The 18,995-nt window shown below is 38.6% G+C and overlaps 1 protein-coding gene across 9 annotated transcripts in view; it reads right to left on the reverse strand.

Moving 5' to 3' along the window:
- Nucleotides 1-247: 247 nt before the first annotated feature.
- Nucleotides 248-18,995, reverse strand: part of LOC112451930 (rap guanine nucleotide exchange factor 2-like) — a 114,564-nt gene continuing 95,816 nt past the window's right edge. For 4 of the 9 annotated variants that reach the window (XM_025011851.1, XM_025011853.1, XM_025011845.1 and 1 more), the window contains 16 exons: nt 18,449-18,550; nt 13,691-13,903; nt 13,259-13,611; nt 12,705-13,166; nt 12,299-12,591; nt 11,914-12,217; nt 11,599-11,827; nt 11,210-11,514; nt 10,908-11,092; nt 10,621-10,832; nt 10,219-10,450; nt 9,831-10,130; nt 9,427-9,744; nt 8,219-8,335; nt 5,607-5,870; nt 248-4,285 (listed from right to left, as the gene is read on the reverse strand). In XM_025011851.1, coding sequence (XP_024867619.1) covers nt 4,254-4,285; nt 5,607-5,870; nt 8,219-8,335; nt 9,427-9,744; nt 9,831-10,130; nt 10,219-10,450; nt 10,621-10,832; nt 10,908-11,092; nt 11,210-11,514; nt 11,599-11,827; nt 11,914-12,217; nt 12,299-12,591; nt 12,705-13,166; nt 13,259-13,611; nt 13,691-13,903; nt 18,449-18,550 — 3,921 coding nt within the window. In that variant the 3' untranslated portion in view covers nt 248-4,253. Of the gene's footprint in view, nt 4,286-5,606; nt 5,871-8,218; nt 8,336-9,426; nt 9,745-9,830; nt 10,131-10,218; nt 10,451-10,620; nt 10,833-10,907; nt 11,093-11,209; nt 11,515-11,598; nt 11,828-11,913; nt 12,218-12,298; nt 12,592-12,704; nt 13,167-13,258; nt 13,612-13,690; nt 13,904-15,094; nt 15,482-18,448; nt 18,551-18,995 lie in introns of those variants that run through there. The other 5 variants (XM_025011854.1, XM_025011846.1, XM_025011847.1 and 2 more) reach the window with 5 other exon arrangements.

The following is an 18,995-nucleotide window of genomic DNA, read 5'->3' on the forward strand; positions in this document are numbered from 1 at the left end:
GTCGACTAACCCCCGACTGTCAGTTGGTTCCTGTCTAAAGCAACAGGTGCTGGTCAACCGCTGCCATGTGGTAGCCGCACGAACGTGGAAGGCAGCATGCATTCCTTGCGTTTAATGCATTTCAGGTCACGATATTTTTCTGGATCGCAAAGGAGCCGTCATATCTTAAACTTTCGACCTAATGAGAGACATTCCCATATGCGTCTTGCATGGCGTAAAAAGGTGGTATAAATAAATTCCCCGCCGATTCCTTACCACGCCTTTACGTGTTCATATATTGTTTTGCTGGGAGGGATTTACATTAATAGGACTAATAACACCTATGCACGCAAGTCTACAAATGGTAATTTTTAAATATGCATTCGATATATAATATTTTACCATTTATATAGCGATCGGTAGACTTTTCTCTCCGCCCCTCTACGGTAGACGTACGGTAGACAGATTATACAAAACGTCGTGTCGTACAAAATAGTAGCAGTAGTATCACCTATCGATTTTGTTCCAACGGATGACCCGCTACGCACGTACAGTACCGATTGTATTCAGCGTTCATCGCGAAATACTTGCGCTCCACACTCTTCGAACGCGCGAGAATTCTAACAGAAACATATTCCCACGGCTAGAGAAATTAACGAGCTTTGTGGTCCTTTGCATCCTGAAAAGTGCCCTCGAAAAAGGCTTTTCGTTTCCTGACGAGTATATACCAAAGGATAATTAATTCAAAAATTCGATGTACCGCCTTTCTCGTTACTAAAAATATACCGTACGTAGTGGTTTGTTAATACAAAATAAAGCTCGGAACGTAAAGATACTCGATTCTACGTGCAAAATCGTAACACAGGCGTAAAGCGATACAAATGCATTTCTTCTAAAATGTATTATAGAAATTAGAAAAAAAATGAGACGAAAGATTACATACACTTTGTTTTAAAAAAATATTTTACAAGTTCCAGAAATATATTTCAAGAATGTCTGAAAAAATGACTTGAAGATAAGATTAGTGCGCCCCTTAGAGATACAATAATTTTCTTTTCATGGCATCTTTTAAATGTCTGTTATCTTCTCGCACTATATTAACAGAGAATAACTTATTTTTAAATCTTCTCTGCCGTATTTCTTTGTTGTATTTCGCGAAATGTGTATATATACCTTAAAGAATTTTGCTCAAGCATGTTTTTGTACTATTAAATTGTACCGTAAAGTAAACCGTTAATAAATTAATAAATAAGCATGATAGATGAATCTCGATGTGTGGGGTAGGATTGCAACGAACGAACGAAACTGAAAAGACGGGAGACATTGTACTATGATTCAAGTTTTATTAAACAAATTAAATACAAAAGATTTTCTGTTGCTTCCTGTCCGCGTTATATAGACGAATATATCTCGAGGTTATAAATAATTAAAACAACAGAACGAGGCATGGTATAAATAAAATAAAGAAAGAGACGGTGAGCGGAAGAAAATGCGACCCGTCTTAACTTCCATTTCACGAACGGTAAACATTCTCGCGTGTTCGCATTGTAATAGTTTTCTATCGAGTTTTATTAAAAGAAAAGAGCAAGAGCTAACTATAAGACGTCCAGGCTCCTTTACTTTGACTAAATTTATGTCGCTACCAAAAAGTTACATGGTTTCACTGGAAAAACATGAAATTGGATTTTCCACCGAGAATTCTGCGTTCCAACTTTTATCGCAAATAGTTTATAGATATATGATTGTGTATAAAAATTTCCTATTTCTTGCAAAAATTTCTTGCATAAAAGAATTGTTAAAAACATGTCAATATCGTAATTATAATAAGCAAAACAGTATTCTCAACATCCAGAATTCTCGATAAAAATTCATTGATTCTTCTCGAGAGTCATAAATGCGCATGGAATGACATAGAGCCTAGTACGCCTAAAATGCAAAATATGACGAGAGAAAGAACAAAGATAAAAATGGATTTGTTCGCGTCAGAAAGAAAAGAAAATAATTTAATTCTTGACGCTGCATTACCAAGAATTCTTAATTATCGGTAAATACGTTTAAAAATTTTTTCGAGAACGTTGGATATTAATATTTAAAAGTTGTTAGGATATGTACAAAGAGATATAATATATGAATATGAAGGTGTGTGTAAATATATTGAATTCCTGTCCCAAAAGACCGAGCTGGATCACATATTCCTTCCCGATCTTTCGGGATCACTGGACACTACATCGAAGAGTAACACAGTCTTTGTGGATTTCGAGATTGGTCTTTTAATGAAAAGAAGAAAAATTATTAAGAAAAGGAAAATAAGTAAGCTAATATTAGTAATAATATTTAACAGCAGTTTGTTAAACAAGGGCTTTGTGCTTTTATTTTTTTGGGGGGGGGGGGAGAGAGTGATCAGAAGAGAAAGGCATCTGTCGACAGACGTAAACACGGTAAAATAAAGTTTGGAATGTAATTAATGGTAGAGATCCGAGTATCCAAAAAAGCACTGTGTTGACTCTCGATACTCTCTCTTTTTATCTTCCTTTCTCACATACACATTCACACTCTTTCGCATTTTCTCTTATACTCTTATAACTCTTTCGTGCGTTTTTTCGACTTCCGCATACTTGGCAATCGCAAAAACGGTGCCCAGGTAATTAGGCCCTCTTTGCTAACGCATCGATACATATCGTGCACGTGAATTACAGTTTCTTTATAATACTTGTAAAAGGACTCGAGTCTCATGTAAGTAGACAAGAGCGTTTGTGTACGTGTGTACATGTGTGTGTATATATAATATACATGGATAAATCTACTATAATAAAGCCAACCGCTTCTCTCGTACCGACATGTAAAGTAGCGCAAAATTTTATTTCTTCTTTTTGTCTTTGTCCTCGAATTCTACGAGAGATACGATCTGAAGAAGTTTCTTTCGCATGTTGCGGATTATATCCGTAAAATTAAACAAGTAACCCTGATATTCATAAAATAACAAAGAATATAAACCCGATGATGAAGTATCGAACTAAAGATTGAGATTAGAAAAATAATAATTTATTTGCAAATTAAAATTCGAAAATGCGTTCCGTAAAAATAAATGGATCCACGTATAGCTTAAAAAGATTGCGCTGTTGTGAAAAACAATTATCTCGATCGTAGCCTTCGAGAAATTCTTTTTCTTTTGTACTTGATTACGTCATTAAAATTCAGCGAAAGCGTAAAAGTACATCAATTTCCTTGTAAAATTTGAATCGTCTGTACCAGAGCCAGATTGGCAATAGAAATCTTTTAAAAGGAAGGCGCTTAAAATGGAAATAAACCATTTCGAATAACGTGTAAACGAAATCTAAAACGATTACGAAACGTTTCCACTCTTTTACCGATAAAGAAACGAATCCTTTTAGTTCTTAAATATGTAATGCTGACGAAACTATTGTGTTAAACACAAAAGCTAACCGGACTATTCTAAACAATGAATCTTTGTCTCATCTCTCATCAGTGTAATCCCTCTGCTCCTCTTTCCTAAATACTATAACACTACGCTATTTACACCAACTTATGCTATTATGGGACACTAAATAACCTATCAAGTATATATATTACAGGACACGCCGTCATATTCGTACTTTCTCTGGCGACACGCAGTATATATAACATCTTTGGACTTGGTTTTATTACACATTTATATAGAATATTACGATCGCGTTTTCTCTCCTTCTCTCATTTAATTCGCTTCTCGCCATCTCGTGAAAGCCCATGAGGGCTTACTCGAGAATGAGAAGCGTTCTTTCAGTCTAATAAAAGAAAAATACTCTCCCTATCGTTTTCTCCTGCTTACCGACATTTGCCAGTTATTTGTCGCTTTCCACGGTATGTTGTACAAATATTTTAACGCTTGAGATTCTCGGTAATTCCTTCAGGTTCGTCGCGGGGACCCTTGGAAGACAAGCGTTCTGTTTAAATAAGAATAAACGCTTTTTCTTGCAGTCAACTCCTAAGTTGGTTCCACCAACGCGAAAAATTGGCCCACGTCTCAAGAGAATGTCGTAACATAATGGCCAAAAGCCATCGAATTAGGATGCTACGATTACAAATGCAAAACGACATTCATCGTTATAGGAAGAAAGTTCGCGAGCGTCGTCGATCTCCCCTGCATTCTCTTTTCGTTTAACGGCTCGCGTATGGTATCATCCGGAAACGATTTCTCCTTTGACCGTGTAAAAGAAACAGTATATGAGGAAATTAACTAAAACGGTAATCGAAACTCGGTGAAACTCGTGGACCACTTAAACCGCCGACACTTGAGCGTCTTCGTCATCTGCAACAATTTAAAACACATTTTAGTAAATAAGTCATTGAAATGCCAAATTTAATTGGAATACAAGAGACTCTAATTTGGATCAATACAATTTAACGCATGCAGTTCTGCCCGATTTAATAATATCAGTTCAAATCGAAGAACAAATTTATCGTAAAACTATTTAAATATATGACATGGAAAATAAATATAAATTGTATATATAAATTGCTTTACATACATATGTATATAAAGCATTTTCTACATAAAATTTATATTTATTTTCGATATCTTTCTATATCTACGTATTAGAGTCTCTCGCTAATGCAATGCTTATAAACAGACGTATTGCATTTATTTCTAAAATTCTAAATCTAATTATTTTAAAGTAGCTCAATTCAAGAGAAATGAACAATTAATGTAAACAAAAAAAAAAGAGTAAAACGTGCGACATGGACAAGCAGCAAATCATGCCTCGGCATCACGCAAAAAGTAAACAAATCGCAAAATATATTATAACGTCTCAATGCAAAATTCAATGATGATAGGCAAGCTAGTGCGTTATGCAATGATCACTAACATAAATATTGACATAATGCAAATATGATTACGCATCACGAAATTATGTGACCATGAGTGTGCTACATGACAATCACATTGATTAAACACAAACTTTATAAACATATTGTACAGGCATTTCGTTCACTTTACAAGTAAATATAGTATTTATTTACACTGTGTACTAATAACCACATAATATCCATTAATTAACGCTAATATTGTCACCGTGTTTATAATTACATTGAATATTGAGGTCAAGATTGTGTTCACCATTATGTTCAAGATTTTGTTTCAATTATGTCATACATAAAATCTTGTTTAAAAGTAGAAAAGATTATTCAGAAAAAATTTTAACAAAAGCTTGCAAACATTTCTTAAACAAGTATACCATATATAAAAAGAAAAGAAGGTAGTTTAAACATATCGTTTAAATATATTAATATGTTTAAATAAATACACAAAAATTGAAAATGCATAGCATCAAGATAATAATCATTTTTCACAGCACGCACGATGAAAAATTTTGAACAAGAAAAATTAATGAAAACATTGCAAATTGATGGTCGTAAGAGTACAATTTTTACAAAAGCTATTCCGACAGTAGTGAACTGACAGAGTGCTTTTGCCAACAAATCAGCACTCCTCGCTGTGCGTGAATATTGACAACGAGAACGTAAAGAAAGATGTGCTCGCCTCAACGAGCGTAAATCGAATAAATGTGTATATGAGGGTGAGTGTGAACCGTGTGTGAACGGTAGAGCGATTTGGCTAGATGTAGTACCATCTTCGTGATCGGTGCCTCGATAGGTGACCCCTTCGTGGCTGTTAGCACGACCGAGTCTGTGCAATCTCGCCATCTGCTGCACGACTTTGTACGCCGGTGGTTGACGGCATTGTGGTGTGCTACTCATGCCTGATCGCATCGACGATGTCATATTGCCCGCCATAGCACCCATCGTCGTCATTATGGTCGTAGTCCCCGCTCCGGGTGGTGGCAGCGGGGCTGGCATCCCTAGGCCCATGTTTACTCCTAATCCCGTAGTACCTGAAAACCCTCAACTTTCTCGATCTCTCTTTCTCTTCGTTTCGACCCGCCTCTTTTCTCGCCTTCTTACACATCCTCCACCTCGTCGATAAAGCAATTCGCCTGCCACCGCGGATGCAACGAATTTGTAAACGAGCGAGAATGTTAGGAGTATCGAGCACAAACTTATTTCCACGTATACTTACAGATTTTAATTAACAGATGCATCAAAAACCCGAATATCTTATATACATAAGATATTAAATACATTGTAATTCTTGCAAAAATAATGATATTCAAAAAATATATTAATTTAAAATTAAATTCTTATTTTTATAGCATTCTATATTTAGTTCATTCTCTACGCATTTATAATTTGCACTTTTGCAACACAATATTCATTATTGTTACCATCTCTTTTGTCAATATTCAATATGCCTAAAACTATATTAATTGAAATTTTGCTTTCGTCTTTTTCATCCTTTAAAAATAGCATAAAAAAGTTACAGCATTCAACTAATTATTAAGAGAAATAAAAGATAGTCGCGCTCGCTTACAGCCGAGATCCACGAGAAGTAACCACGAGTTTAATGGTAACCGCAAAAGACATTCATCGCTATCCACCATACAACCTGCCCAAGAGAAAAGAAGCCAACAGATATGCCGTTTTACATAGTCAATACCCTGAAAAGAACGCAATTATCTCCGCTAATACTACGATATACTCAAATACGCAAATGGAACAAGCTCGATGTAAACGCGTTGCGCTTCTAGGTCACATCAGAAACGAACGGTAATGCAACATTTGTCACCAGCGTGCGGACCAACAGATTCGTTCAATAACAGTTACACACACAGTAACGCATCAGAGACCAAACACGCAAGACGTCGCTTTTCCTCGAGGAAGGCAATCTCTGTCAAGTTCAGACAAAGCTCAAGCTGTAAAGACATTGAAGGCCAACAAGATTACTTTTTACCAGTCACATGTTGTTTTGCATGCATGAGCCATACTGTTTGCATCCTCAAAATAATATACCCCCCCTCGAGGCAGCAGGGACAGCAAAATCAATGCAATGAGTATTATGCAGATCAAACAAACGAAACAGGCAGACAGTCGCGAACTCACCTTGAGGAGTTGGGGGTTGGTGATGAAGATGATGATGATCGTGATAATGTTGGTGGTGGTGATGATGGTGATGATGATTGTGGTTGTGATTCTGATTGGCAGGAAGCGGAGGTAACACTGCTACCGCGTGAGGAAACGGGGGTGCTCCGCCTCTTATAACAGACCCTGCACCATACAGAGGCCACATACGACATATTTTTTTTTTACAAAATCTACAAACTTGTGCCGTTACTGGAAACGCGAAGAGATCCTCAAAACGAATCATCTTTATGCGATGCAAGTGCGTTTTCAAAAGCGCACGATCATGACGAATAACGCATGAAATACCGCCTGCGTGATCAAGCGAGTAGTAAGCTGTAAAGCGAATCTTAAAAGCAGCGGAACCTTAAGAAGCGATTGAAAGCACAGTTGTTATGCTATATACGCAGCGTTCAACGACGCGAATATCAATATAAAAACGTACGCAATGTTTAGTAATATTTAATCCTTTATACATTCATCTGATATTTATGGTAACTCCGTTTAACGTTTGAAGATACGTGGCCATGGGACATACGTTTTTCAGCAATAAAATTTAACCAGCAACATAAATGCCAAGAAATTATACGAAATAATGAGATAATACATGAACGGAAACTCTCTTGATATTTAATACTCGACAGATCAGTAATTAAAATCATATATGCATTTATTGCAAAGAATTTATAAACTCACGTCGTGACTACGGATATTCAAGAATAGGGTATTAAATTTTCGATCGGTTTAAATTCTCAACACTACAGCATCGAATACGAAGATCACTTTCACAAGTCTATAGCATCAAAATCTAGACACGCCAAAATTATAATACAACGGTTTTGATTCGAAATACTATCAACAGTACTACTTGTCACTCAATACAAAACGAATGACAAATAATCACCTGGCAACATAAAAACAGATAATAGAAAAACTAAAGCCAATGTAAAATAATGTAAAAACAAACAGCGGATGGGTGTGTAAACAACTGTAATCTCACATTGTAAAAATGTATCCAGCTCTCGTCGTGAGCGCGTTAAAAAAAATTTGATTTCCAGTGCCGATTTCCGGTCCGGCGCGGCGGCACGAGACCGCGAAAGAATCTACTATGTCTCTACTACTCTACTACGGTGTGTCTCTACGAATCGGGCAAAAGGAACAGCATACGAGCACACTTCGCCATAATCCGTTCTCTCGTTTCACTCTCGTGTTTTTGATTACGTACCTTGCAGAGCGGAGTGCCGTCTTTGCGGTGGCGGTGGGCTGCCGCCCGCTTCCACGCTGCTCCCGCTGTGGCTGTCCAACTGAGTGCTATGACCACTGTCACTGCTCGTCACCGAACCTACGCACAGGTTCCCAAGACACTTCTATCACTACACACGTACTAACCGAGAGATTACGCCCTGACGCAATCGCTAAACGATCCTATTGTCTAGTCGCGACGCTCATTCGCCTCATTCGTAATCCGTATCTTTTTGTTCTAGAGCTAGAATAAACTGTCTCACAAAGAGAGTCGGCACGAGAACCTAAGCTGATCACTTTGCCACACTTCAATTGCACGTCTCTCGCACGTTCCTATCTATCTATCTCTTTCCTGCCGTCTATAAACATTTATATTCTATCATTAGCAGAGCGTAATCAACAAGTATATCTTATGTGCGCAATTGTACGCCGCATTAAAGTTGTAATCGATGATATTTATTGATCCTCTATACGACATTCAGAAATCAGATTGTGCTCATTTAAATGTTTAATTTAACGTTCAAATTAGACTACGGCTGGACAAATTATTATTTTTTCCAATAAAATTTACGAATTAAAATTTTCAGAATTTATTGACGAGTTTATCTACTTCGCAAGAGCAGCGCTGTAGCTACCGATTTCATTAAGATACGACTCCGTATGTCCCATGGTATGAGAACTCCGAGTCGAAGCCGCAATTCGTTCTGGAGTTAGGTACGAGGCGCGACGTCGTGACGTCTGATCGAAAAGAAAAGCTCGCGCTATAGTAATCGGCATACAAGATGCGTGTGTGAGTGTCGTGTATATATGGATCAACTAAATAACATGGAACATTTATGAATTGCGTAAACGGCTGTGCAGCGTGCATAATAATGAGACTCCTTGTTGCGAGACCTGACCAGTGTATGTAACGAGCAATGAAAGTGCGTGATGGTGCTTCGCGAGATGCGTGTCTACTAAGTCAATATTTATAATCGATTAACAATCTATCAGTCTGTCAGTACGATCTAGAAATATATAAACAAAAAGCTATTAAAAGTACCGCAAAATAAAATAACTTGAAGATCCATTTAGATGAAATAATCCGTCTAATTGTAAGTATGTCTTTAGAAAAACCTAGAGAAGAACGTATCACTGTACCGGACAGCATCTCGCTTCAAACCATTTCATAAAGAAAAAAATTGTACTCACCGCTTGTTAAGGTTTTCCTCAGCGGCTGGAGATTGCTCAAGCTAGTTACACTACTGCTCTCCGCACTGAGATCGACAGGCGGCGGTAGGCTGGCAGGAGTATCGCTGTGGGATCGTTCGTGCATCGGTACCCTGCTGCCGGATCCTACTCTTCTAGGTGCACCTGGACTAGGCTCCAAACCACTCGAATGCAGTACCAATCCCGGTACAGGTAACGGCGCTGGACAGTGCTTAGGTTGATATGGTCGTGTCTTGTGAGGGTCAGACAGAGCCAACATCTTCCTAACTGCTTGCGGCGACGCGGCGCCGAATTTTGTACCTGAGAGAATCCATAATTAATACAAAAATTACAAAATAAATTCTTCAGAAAAATTTATTATAACGCAGCTGTAAAGATTCACCAACCTTGTATACTCTTTCTGCCTTCACTAGTACTACTGGCGCTACTGGTAGTCGACAGAGTAGGCGACGGATGCCTTCTTCCCCGACTGCCACCCAGTGGTACCGCAGCTGCAACTGCAACGGCTCCTGCATGTGGCTCGCAATCGACAGAAAGTTGATGCAACCGTTCCTCATCGGTGATCACTTTCATGTTCGCGAGATAGGCCTTCACTCTTCGGACCATCTGTGCTTCCTCAAACATTTTCTTCGGATTTGGTGCGGCCGTGGATTTCTTTCGTCGTTTCACTGTCGCAGTTTGACCGCCTATTTGGCAGCGATAACACAAATATTACAAATACTGTATTTAGAAACCAAACCGGAGAGACAACACAAAACAACATAAGAAACTCACCTTGATTACCAGTAGTCATTTGGTTCAGAGCTACCATTGCGGAACTTGGTGGTTGCCCGCCCCTTTCCAGCATAGTGAGTAAATCATAGGGTGAGGAACACATGTTTGTCAATGTTCTCACTTCCTTCGCAATCATCCTGAGTTTTTCGAAATTTACCAGACCTTCTACTCTTGAATCATTACCAAGATGTATAAAGGTCAAGTCCTTTTTCACGACCGGATAGAAAGGTATCTAAAAAAAATAACCATTTAACTCGCTAGTAATAATTTAAAACCATCATAGTACAAGCTCGAATTATAGAAATATATAATCGATATTAAGCAGTAAACAGTAAATACAATAAAATACCAAAGTAAATGTCAATGAAAAATTATTTTGTTATAAAAAAGAATAAAACTCACTATCGGTGGTTGCGTTTGTTCAGACGCCACCAATTGCCGGTATTTACTCATGTTACGGCTGGGATCCATTAATTCTTGTAGATCGCTGAATAATCTTTGATATTTGGTTGGCAGTTTTTCCCACGAAGCTCTTAATCTCGACACTGAACCATGGCCCAAACCAGATACAATCGCGAACATGGAATTGAAATTTTTGCACTCCTTGCATTGGCCTACGCAGAAAAGTATTGTTGATATAAAATGCCTAAGAAGTAAAGTAAGGAAAAAGGTTCCAAATATATACTTACGCGCTATTTTAATAAATTGCTTTATAATCTTACTGCGCCGTACGAGATTATGTTCGGAACAAACTTCTGTTACAACCCAGAACATTTCTCTGTTGACTAGTTCTGCAAACTGACTGAGCATAGGTACACCGTACCTACTTTTCAATTCAAACAAATCATCCACATATTCCGTGGATTCAATTTGTCTGTAATAAATTACGCAAAAGTAAGCTTGTTGTTATTATCAAACATGTAATCAAATGCAAGTCATAGATGCAATTTGCAATAGACAGATTTATACATTTCATTAAGTATCGAATTACCTGAATATACTGAAGTCTTGTAGAGTCAGTTGTATTGCTACTTCCACAGCATTCAATTGCAAAAAGTGTACTTGAGATTCTCGAATGAGTTCCGGAGCTTGATCATCAGCTACTAATGTTTCAGAAATTCCGTTAGTTTTCAAGTAGTATCGAGAGCTCAATCCGATTCTTTCCGCAAGATTCTGCAATTGATCTGGCAATCTACGCTGTTTGATCATACCACCTTCGCCGACGCTCACTTCCGCCAGAGAGAAATTTGAACTACTTTCTGTTATGCCAAATTCTTGAAGTGCAAGCATCACCACCTATAAAAAGTTAATGCATCATTATATATAACCCATATATATTTTTCTTTAGTTATTTAATTTCAGCAGTATAAATTTACTTACCTCATGCGCTGTCGTTTCTTTGTGAATAAGGAGATATTTGCAGGTTTGATCTGCTTTATATACTTTGAGCACATGTTCAGGATAGTCGTTTGCCCTCAAGTCGTCGTAACAAAGCGACGTAAGATCCGGATTACTTTTCGAATGGTATAGATTAGTAGTAGTTTGCGTAAGCCCTGTTCCCGGTGGTGTATGCGGTGGCGCAAGAGGATCATCCACGTGTACACCGTCGCTGTTAAAATTAAAAAGAATCTTGGGTCAGCAAAGAATTTAGGTAGATTTAATTATTATTTGTGCAACAGGCTTTAATGCACTCACTTGATCGTGTTCTTTGGCAGTATGTTCATTTTCATAAGTGCTTTCTGTAATCGCCGTTTAGGTCCAAGAGTCATAAATCCTTTGTGTTCTTTTTTAGCATCTTTGCATGGCGATACATTGTTGTCTGGAATTAATAACGGTACTCCACCAATCATGGGATTTAAGGGATTCACAGGAGTCATGGGATCCACGTGCGTTGATAGTCTAACTCGTGGATCCGACTGAAGCCTGGGTATTTCCGGCTTATTTGTTCTACCTCGAGGTCTCGGGGAATTGTCTGGCATTTGGAGCATTTCTTTAAAAACTGTAAAACCAAATAATTGAAGTTAAAGAAAGAACATTTTATTATTATTCTTCTATTTTCTGGTTTATAAATGAAACTCACCAAGCAAATTAGATTTTACAGTTATACTAAGATGCGTAGAAGCTCTCAGAATATCGAGTGCTTTCGCATGATTTACATGCTCAAAACTTTGGCCGTTCACTTCTAAAATCTGGTCGCCTCTCTTTAAACCGACATCTTCAGCCTTAGATCTCTTGTCAACTTTTGAGATAAATATACCAAAACCTCTCTCAAATCCTCCTAAAATGCTAAAATTTAAGACTTCGTCCCTGTTTGGCCTGGCTAACGTTACGTTCCGCGTTCTCGCTTTCGCCGCACATGCAATATTTAGCAACCTGAAATCAAACAATCGATTACAAATAATTATTTTCCTTAATATACTTAAATATATTTCCTTAAAAAAAAAAAAAAAAAAAAAAAAAAAAGACACACACACACAGGAGCTTACCTTTGTTGTCCTAACATTTTCTCTCTTTCCAGTCCAGTTTCGAATGCTTCTAAAAATTCCATCATCGCTGGATCAGTTTCAAAATCGGTAAAATGATTGTTCACCCATAAGAGCACGACGCGAGCAACGCGATCTCGCACTTGCGCCTGATCAAACCACTCCAGCAATTGACTTGCGACTAACAACGGACTATCAATAAACGTTCGATGAGTCAATAAGAAATCTTCCACATAAGTAGGATCCGTAATACTGTTTTCTTCAATGAGCTGTAACATCAAACGCTCTGGCGTTCCCCGAATCACCACGTGACCTCTTCGAGCTGCGCCATCCAAAGCTCCTCGCAATTCAGTCACCAGAATCACTCTTCCATTCTCTTCGTGTCTCTTGGTATTCACTTCTCCTTGATGTTGTATTCGAAAGTAATCTGCTTGCGTTACGCAAACAAATTGGCAATCGTCGCACCTGCAGATAGAAAACCACATTTTTTTTCTTTCCTATATTGCTAGAAAGGCATCGTGGCCTATACAGAAGTAGGGAAGAATCATATTACGAACTTTGTTCTCATAACTCCACGATGTAATAGCCTCTCCATAGTAGGCAAAATTCCAAAGCTATCTCCGAGACCGAGTTGTTCAATCTCGCCATTGCTGTGCTCAATCTCAACAGCGCCGTTGATCAGCACGCTCCAACTGTCGAGTTCCTCGCCATCGTTTAAGACCACCATCCCGGCACGATCGACCACCGCAAATACCATTACAGCGCACAGCGCTCTTCTGACAGCCAAAGTCATGTTTGTGAAAGCTTTCAGTTGTTGCGTGAACTCCAAAAGCGTCTCTATGTCATCCTCCGTTCTCTCAACAGGATCCTTTTCTAAACATTCTCGTACAGGATCGCGCACCGTTAAACTCTAAAATATCACAATAGTAGAAATTAGAATCTCATCTAACGCACCTCTAGGGGACAGCAAGATAAATCATGATACTTACATCCATGCTCTCTGCCAGATCCTCCTCCTCATCGCTATCAACAATAGATTCCACAAGACCTGACAGATCCACTTCATCAGGATCCGCGTCTAACGAACTTTGTACAGATGTCATGGTGTCGGATCCACTGTATGCTGAACTTGTGTCACTCGAATGGCTACTTCTATTTGATTTCTGATACAGCTCCGGCCTGCTTGTAAGGCCCTGTGAGAACTACAAAGAAAACATTTTATCAGCTTGTTTTTTTTATGTTATTTCTAAATTTCTTAAAGTTTATGTATATAATTTTTTTCTAGATGTTGTCTCGATCTATAAATTGCCTTTACACATTACTACAATAGTAAGAAGTATTTCATATCTTTCCTATATAAAATAGTTGAATAAACTCTATATTCTACATCTTCCCGATACTGAGTTACGTACGTATTTATTATAGAAAACTGTATAAATCAATAAAATTTTGATATAAGATGTAACGTATCCAAAAGATTTGCCATAAAATATAAATTCTAATCTCTATTATATATTATACCATATAAAAAATTACATAAGTATATAATAGGTACATATAATACTATATTTAAAAGAGATGATTAAAGTTGGCAATAGAGTAAAGAGAAACAAGACTTGAGTAACATTATATTGATAAGAAATTCATCTGTCACTTACACAAGCATGTTCAGATAAGTTATACAAATTAAAAAAATATATTGATGTAAAATATAACATAATAACAATAATTTAACATCTGTCCCAGCTAATCTAGCTCTTCTCTGGATCATCAATCTAACAACTGCGATAACAATAACAGTGCATGTTCAAGAATTAACTATCCACTATCCAGAACGATGTCCGCAAGGATCAATCTAGGAAAACTGCAACGCTGTTCCTGAGCATCAGTGACAACCTCCTATACCCGCATAGACCTAGGCAAGGGACAAAAACATCAACGACGACGCCGCTCGTTCGCTAGTAGCGAAGTAGGAAATACCAGGAATGGGCGTGATTGGGACAGGCTCTGGTTCGCGGTTAGGTTAGGTCACAGAGACATGACATCACGCACGCACGCACGCACGCCATGTATGTATGTATGCGGACCGTGCATCAGGGCATCGGGGTGCGGGTGTGCTTCTCGTGCGCGTACCCACATGCATATTCGTCATCCAAACAAGATACCTACGACGACTGTTGTCATGTCATCGCGAGGGGAGGCCGCGGGTCGCGCGTACGCCATACGCTCCGCGCTCTCGAGAGCTCGCTTTCCCGTCGGATCGGAGCTCGACAGCTCGGTGAGCTCGGAGCCCTCGGAGCTCGAGCGCCCGCGAGTCGCGAGAGAGGGAGACGAAGAGAGCGAAGGAGAGCCAAGGCCATTTTGAGTATATCTCCGAGAGGAGAGGCACTCACTTGATACACGCCGAACGCGTCCATCGCGTCAGCGGAACCCGCGATTCTCGTTGTTGTTGTTGTTATTGCTGTTCTCGTCTTCCTCCTCGGCGGAGACAATCACGACTCACGACAAATCCGAGGAATCGTCCGCATTTTCCTACGCGCTTTATCCGCCTCGTCCGGTCGTTTTTCTCTCACTGGCGTGCCGCGTGCGCAACGCAACGCGCGTGGAAGCGGACGCGCCGCGGCGTGACCCTCTTTCTACTGCTTAGCACGAAACTCGTGATTCGTGATGCGTCCGACAATGCGACAACTGCGACAGTCCGTCCGTCCGTCTGTCCGTCTGTTGTCGTCGCCGTCGTCGCGGCTCGCGGCCGGTCATCAGCTTGGCGAACGTAGGACTGCCTCGTCTCGTCCCGCTGTCACCCGCACCGCGCACCGTGTCCCGCGTCCCGCTCCCGCTCCCGCTCCCGCTACCCACGTAGTGCCGTGCCGTGCCGTTGGCATTCCCTTCGGATCGCAGCGTAGTCACGTGACCCGCCAGTCCTCAGCTCAGGTCCGTGTCAACGGGGGGAGCGCGTATCACGTCGCGGTCGGCCGACGAGAGAGGGGGAAATGCCGGGCCACCTGTAGCTTCAACGCGCGATTTCGTTTCTTTTTCTTTTTTCTCTTTTTTTCCTTTTTTTTTTAAGGAATTTGATGTGGATCTCTTGATCGTTTTGTTCGTGAACATACTCGAACATACTCGATTACAAGCGCGATCGAAGCTGTGAAATTAAATCTGATTCCTAACAATTCGATACCAAATACCAAATTGGCGCACACAACTTGAGGTTTATGAGACACATAAAACATTCAAATTTTATTATTATTATTTTTAATTATATATATTCGCTTTTTCTATAAATCTATGATCACACACGTTGGAGTTTACTATATAAAATAATTTTTTACAATATATGTATAAAATCTATCTTATATATGATTTCAATAAAAGTTTAAGATGTGCGAAAAATAAAATAAAATATATTTCATATACAGAATCATTTAATAAAATAAATCAAAGCAGACCAAAGGAAGAATGTTGTAAAATGGAGTTAATATTAACATCCATATATTAAAAATTGTTTTGATATATCACTGGGAAATTAAATTTTGTTCCCCACATAAGGTCGAAACGATGGCTGGTAGTTTAATGAAATTTTCTTGTCCGTATTGTGCATGGGGGATTAAATTAAATTTCGTTACACTGAATACATACACACGTATCTAGAGTATATCCAGTATCAGTACCTATAATTTCATAGTAGCTCGTAAACGCGGCACGGATTTGCATCTTTATAATCTTAATATTTACATGCAGGCTATGCAGCTGTTATATGAAGATTATGAAGACGCATTCTATCTCGTTAACGTAATATATAAAGCTATTGTTGCAAAATTGACCTCACTATAACAGTTGCGGTACGCAAATGAAATTTCAGAGAAAAATGAAAAACAAAATGAAAATTACGTAATAATCTAAATAATTTACCAATGCTATAATTAGATGTATAAGTACATATATATGTTGGGAGAAAAGGATTAAATGTAATTTGCATACAACGGGGAAGAGAATTTAATTAACGTTTGATTCGTGTGGGAGATGGTTACTTGACAGGAGTTGGAAGTGATTTGACGAAAGATGAATGATTATAAATAAAATGGTTCACTTTACATGAAAGAAGAGTAAAGGTTGTGACGTATAAAACTCTCTCCCACGTTTAAATTTTTTTTTTAATTATGCATGTATATCATATTAAGCTGACGCAAAACCCATCACAACTCGTTAAACCCTATCTTGTTTTTTAATTAAATAATGAGATTACTTGGTCATGTGTTTAAAAGCTTGAAAATTCAAATTACAATTAACAAAACTCCAGTTTCAAATCTTTCAAATCTCGCTGATAGATGATGGCATAACATTCGAAAAACAGAAATGGAAAATAAAAGATATTTAATTAACTTGACGATAATTACTTCGGATGTATAGATATTCAATAAATAATAATTATGATAAGACATGACAAAAATAACCGCGATTAAAAATACGATAATGCTTGATACGTAATACGTAATGTAACCTACTTCGATTTGTATACCCACGCGAATGTCAGCGCCCGATGCAATGTCATAAGAATATTGCAAAAATGCAAAACACGCTCGAGAAACTGATCGAGAAAGAACGCGCCGATGATCTCGCGATTAATATTCATCAACCTTCGCGATTAGTTAATCGCCATGCGGAACAATAAACAAACAATGACGTAAATTGACGCCAATAACGACACTTGAATTGATCTAAGAGGCCTCTCTATAGAAAGTCACTGTTGGGCGATCGTGTGAAATGAGCTTAAGGAGTCGACGGACGGTCGATCGAGCCGCAAAGGAGCGAGCGAGGAAGAGAGGAGAAGGAGATGAGGATGTAGGCGAATGAGGATAGAGAAGCGCCGCTGCTGCTGCTGCTGTTGCTGCTGGTCCGCTCAAAGCATCCATCCAGCAATGGATAGTAACCGCTCAAAGGCCACTGTCCGACTCGACGGATGATTTATACGACCCGTTATGTCGTTCGTACCAGTGTATCTCACTTTTCCTTTTGTCCCGAGCCACACACTACTTTCCAAATTGCTTCTCCCATTCAACTTCTTGCCCGCCGCCGCGCCGCCACGCCGGAAGGACGGCTCTGCAGGTACTCTGCCACACGCGTTCGATACCAAACTGACATCAAATCCTGATTACCAAAATTGTTCGTTTGAGCGTTTGACTATTTACATATAGACGAACTGATATCGTCATAGTTTATATCCGGTATTGATTTTGATAAATACAATTGTATCATTCCTCAATCAAGAAAAGGACTATGCGTCATACATGATTATGAATGTATATAGATTTAGAAAAAAGAAAACTTCCGCAGGCCTTCTTATTAGATTTCAAAGACTCATTACAAACATTTTATAATCGCAACAGATAATTTATCGTAGCAATTACTCAAATAATTTTTACTTGACGTCCTATCCTATAACGATTAAATACCTAGATAAGAACGAAAAGATAGGACATTTTCATAACGATCTGTGGACCCAAGAAAAACGGATGGAATAATAGAAAAAGAAGCCATATACAATCATGAATGTTTTGAGAAGAGTGATTTATGAGAAGCCAACGGAGTTTCCTTGAAGAAAAAGGGTTTTCTCGTCTTCGAATTTCGATTCAAGGTCGGAACAACATTAGACATTATTTGCTCAGATGAATAGGAGAAGAAATAGTCATATACGAGTGATCATGACTATAAGATTGCCATAAATAAGTAAAAAATAGAGATATATTTACCGTGTCCTCGAAGACCAAGTTGACCTGGCGGGGGTCGGTTATGGGATGAGGGTGCGGTGGTCGATGCATCCTCCCCCCGCTATGAACTTCCGGGTAGTCGATCTGCAAAAGACATGTCAGTTTATAAGTTAACAAATGAACTATGAATAAATTATGTACAGCGCGCACAATCTATTGATCTTGATCAATAAGTGATTATGCCGCGCAAATGCTTATAATAAACCGTTTGAACAATCATCGAAGAATGATAACCTAATTGTCAATTTGCAAGCGTAACTTGATAATTGTGGTCATTCAATACAACCATAACCGAGATAGATAAGTATATTCAAAGATGTTACTAGTATTTTCATCTATTTTATTACTTTAGTATTCAATCGAGTATTCAATCTTCCCTAATGAAAATTTCATTGCAAATCATCTTATTCAACTTAAACAGTCTTCCAATCTTCACTAAATGTTTCTATAACATGACCATAAAAGTAAAATTACATTGAAGAATAATCCACTTGAGGTTAATTAAACAAGTTTTAGGTATCACTTCTGC

Source organism: Temnothorax curvispinosus, unplaced genomic scaffold (assembly GCF_003070985.1).
Source record: "Temnothorax curvispinosus isolate PA1 unplaced genomic scaffold, ASM307098v1 QBEX01002827.1, whole genome shotgun sequence".
Lineage (NCBI taxonomy): Eukaryota > Metazoa > Arthropoda > Insecta > Hymenoptera > Formicidae > Temnothorax > Temnothorax curvispinosus.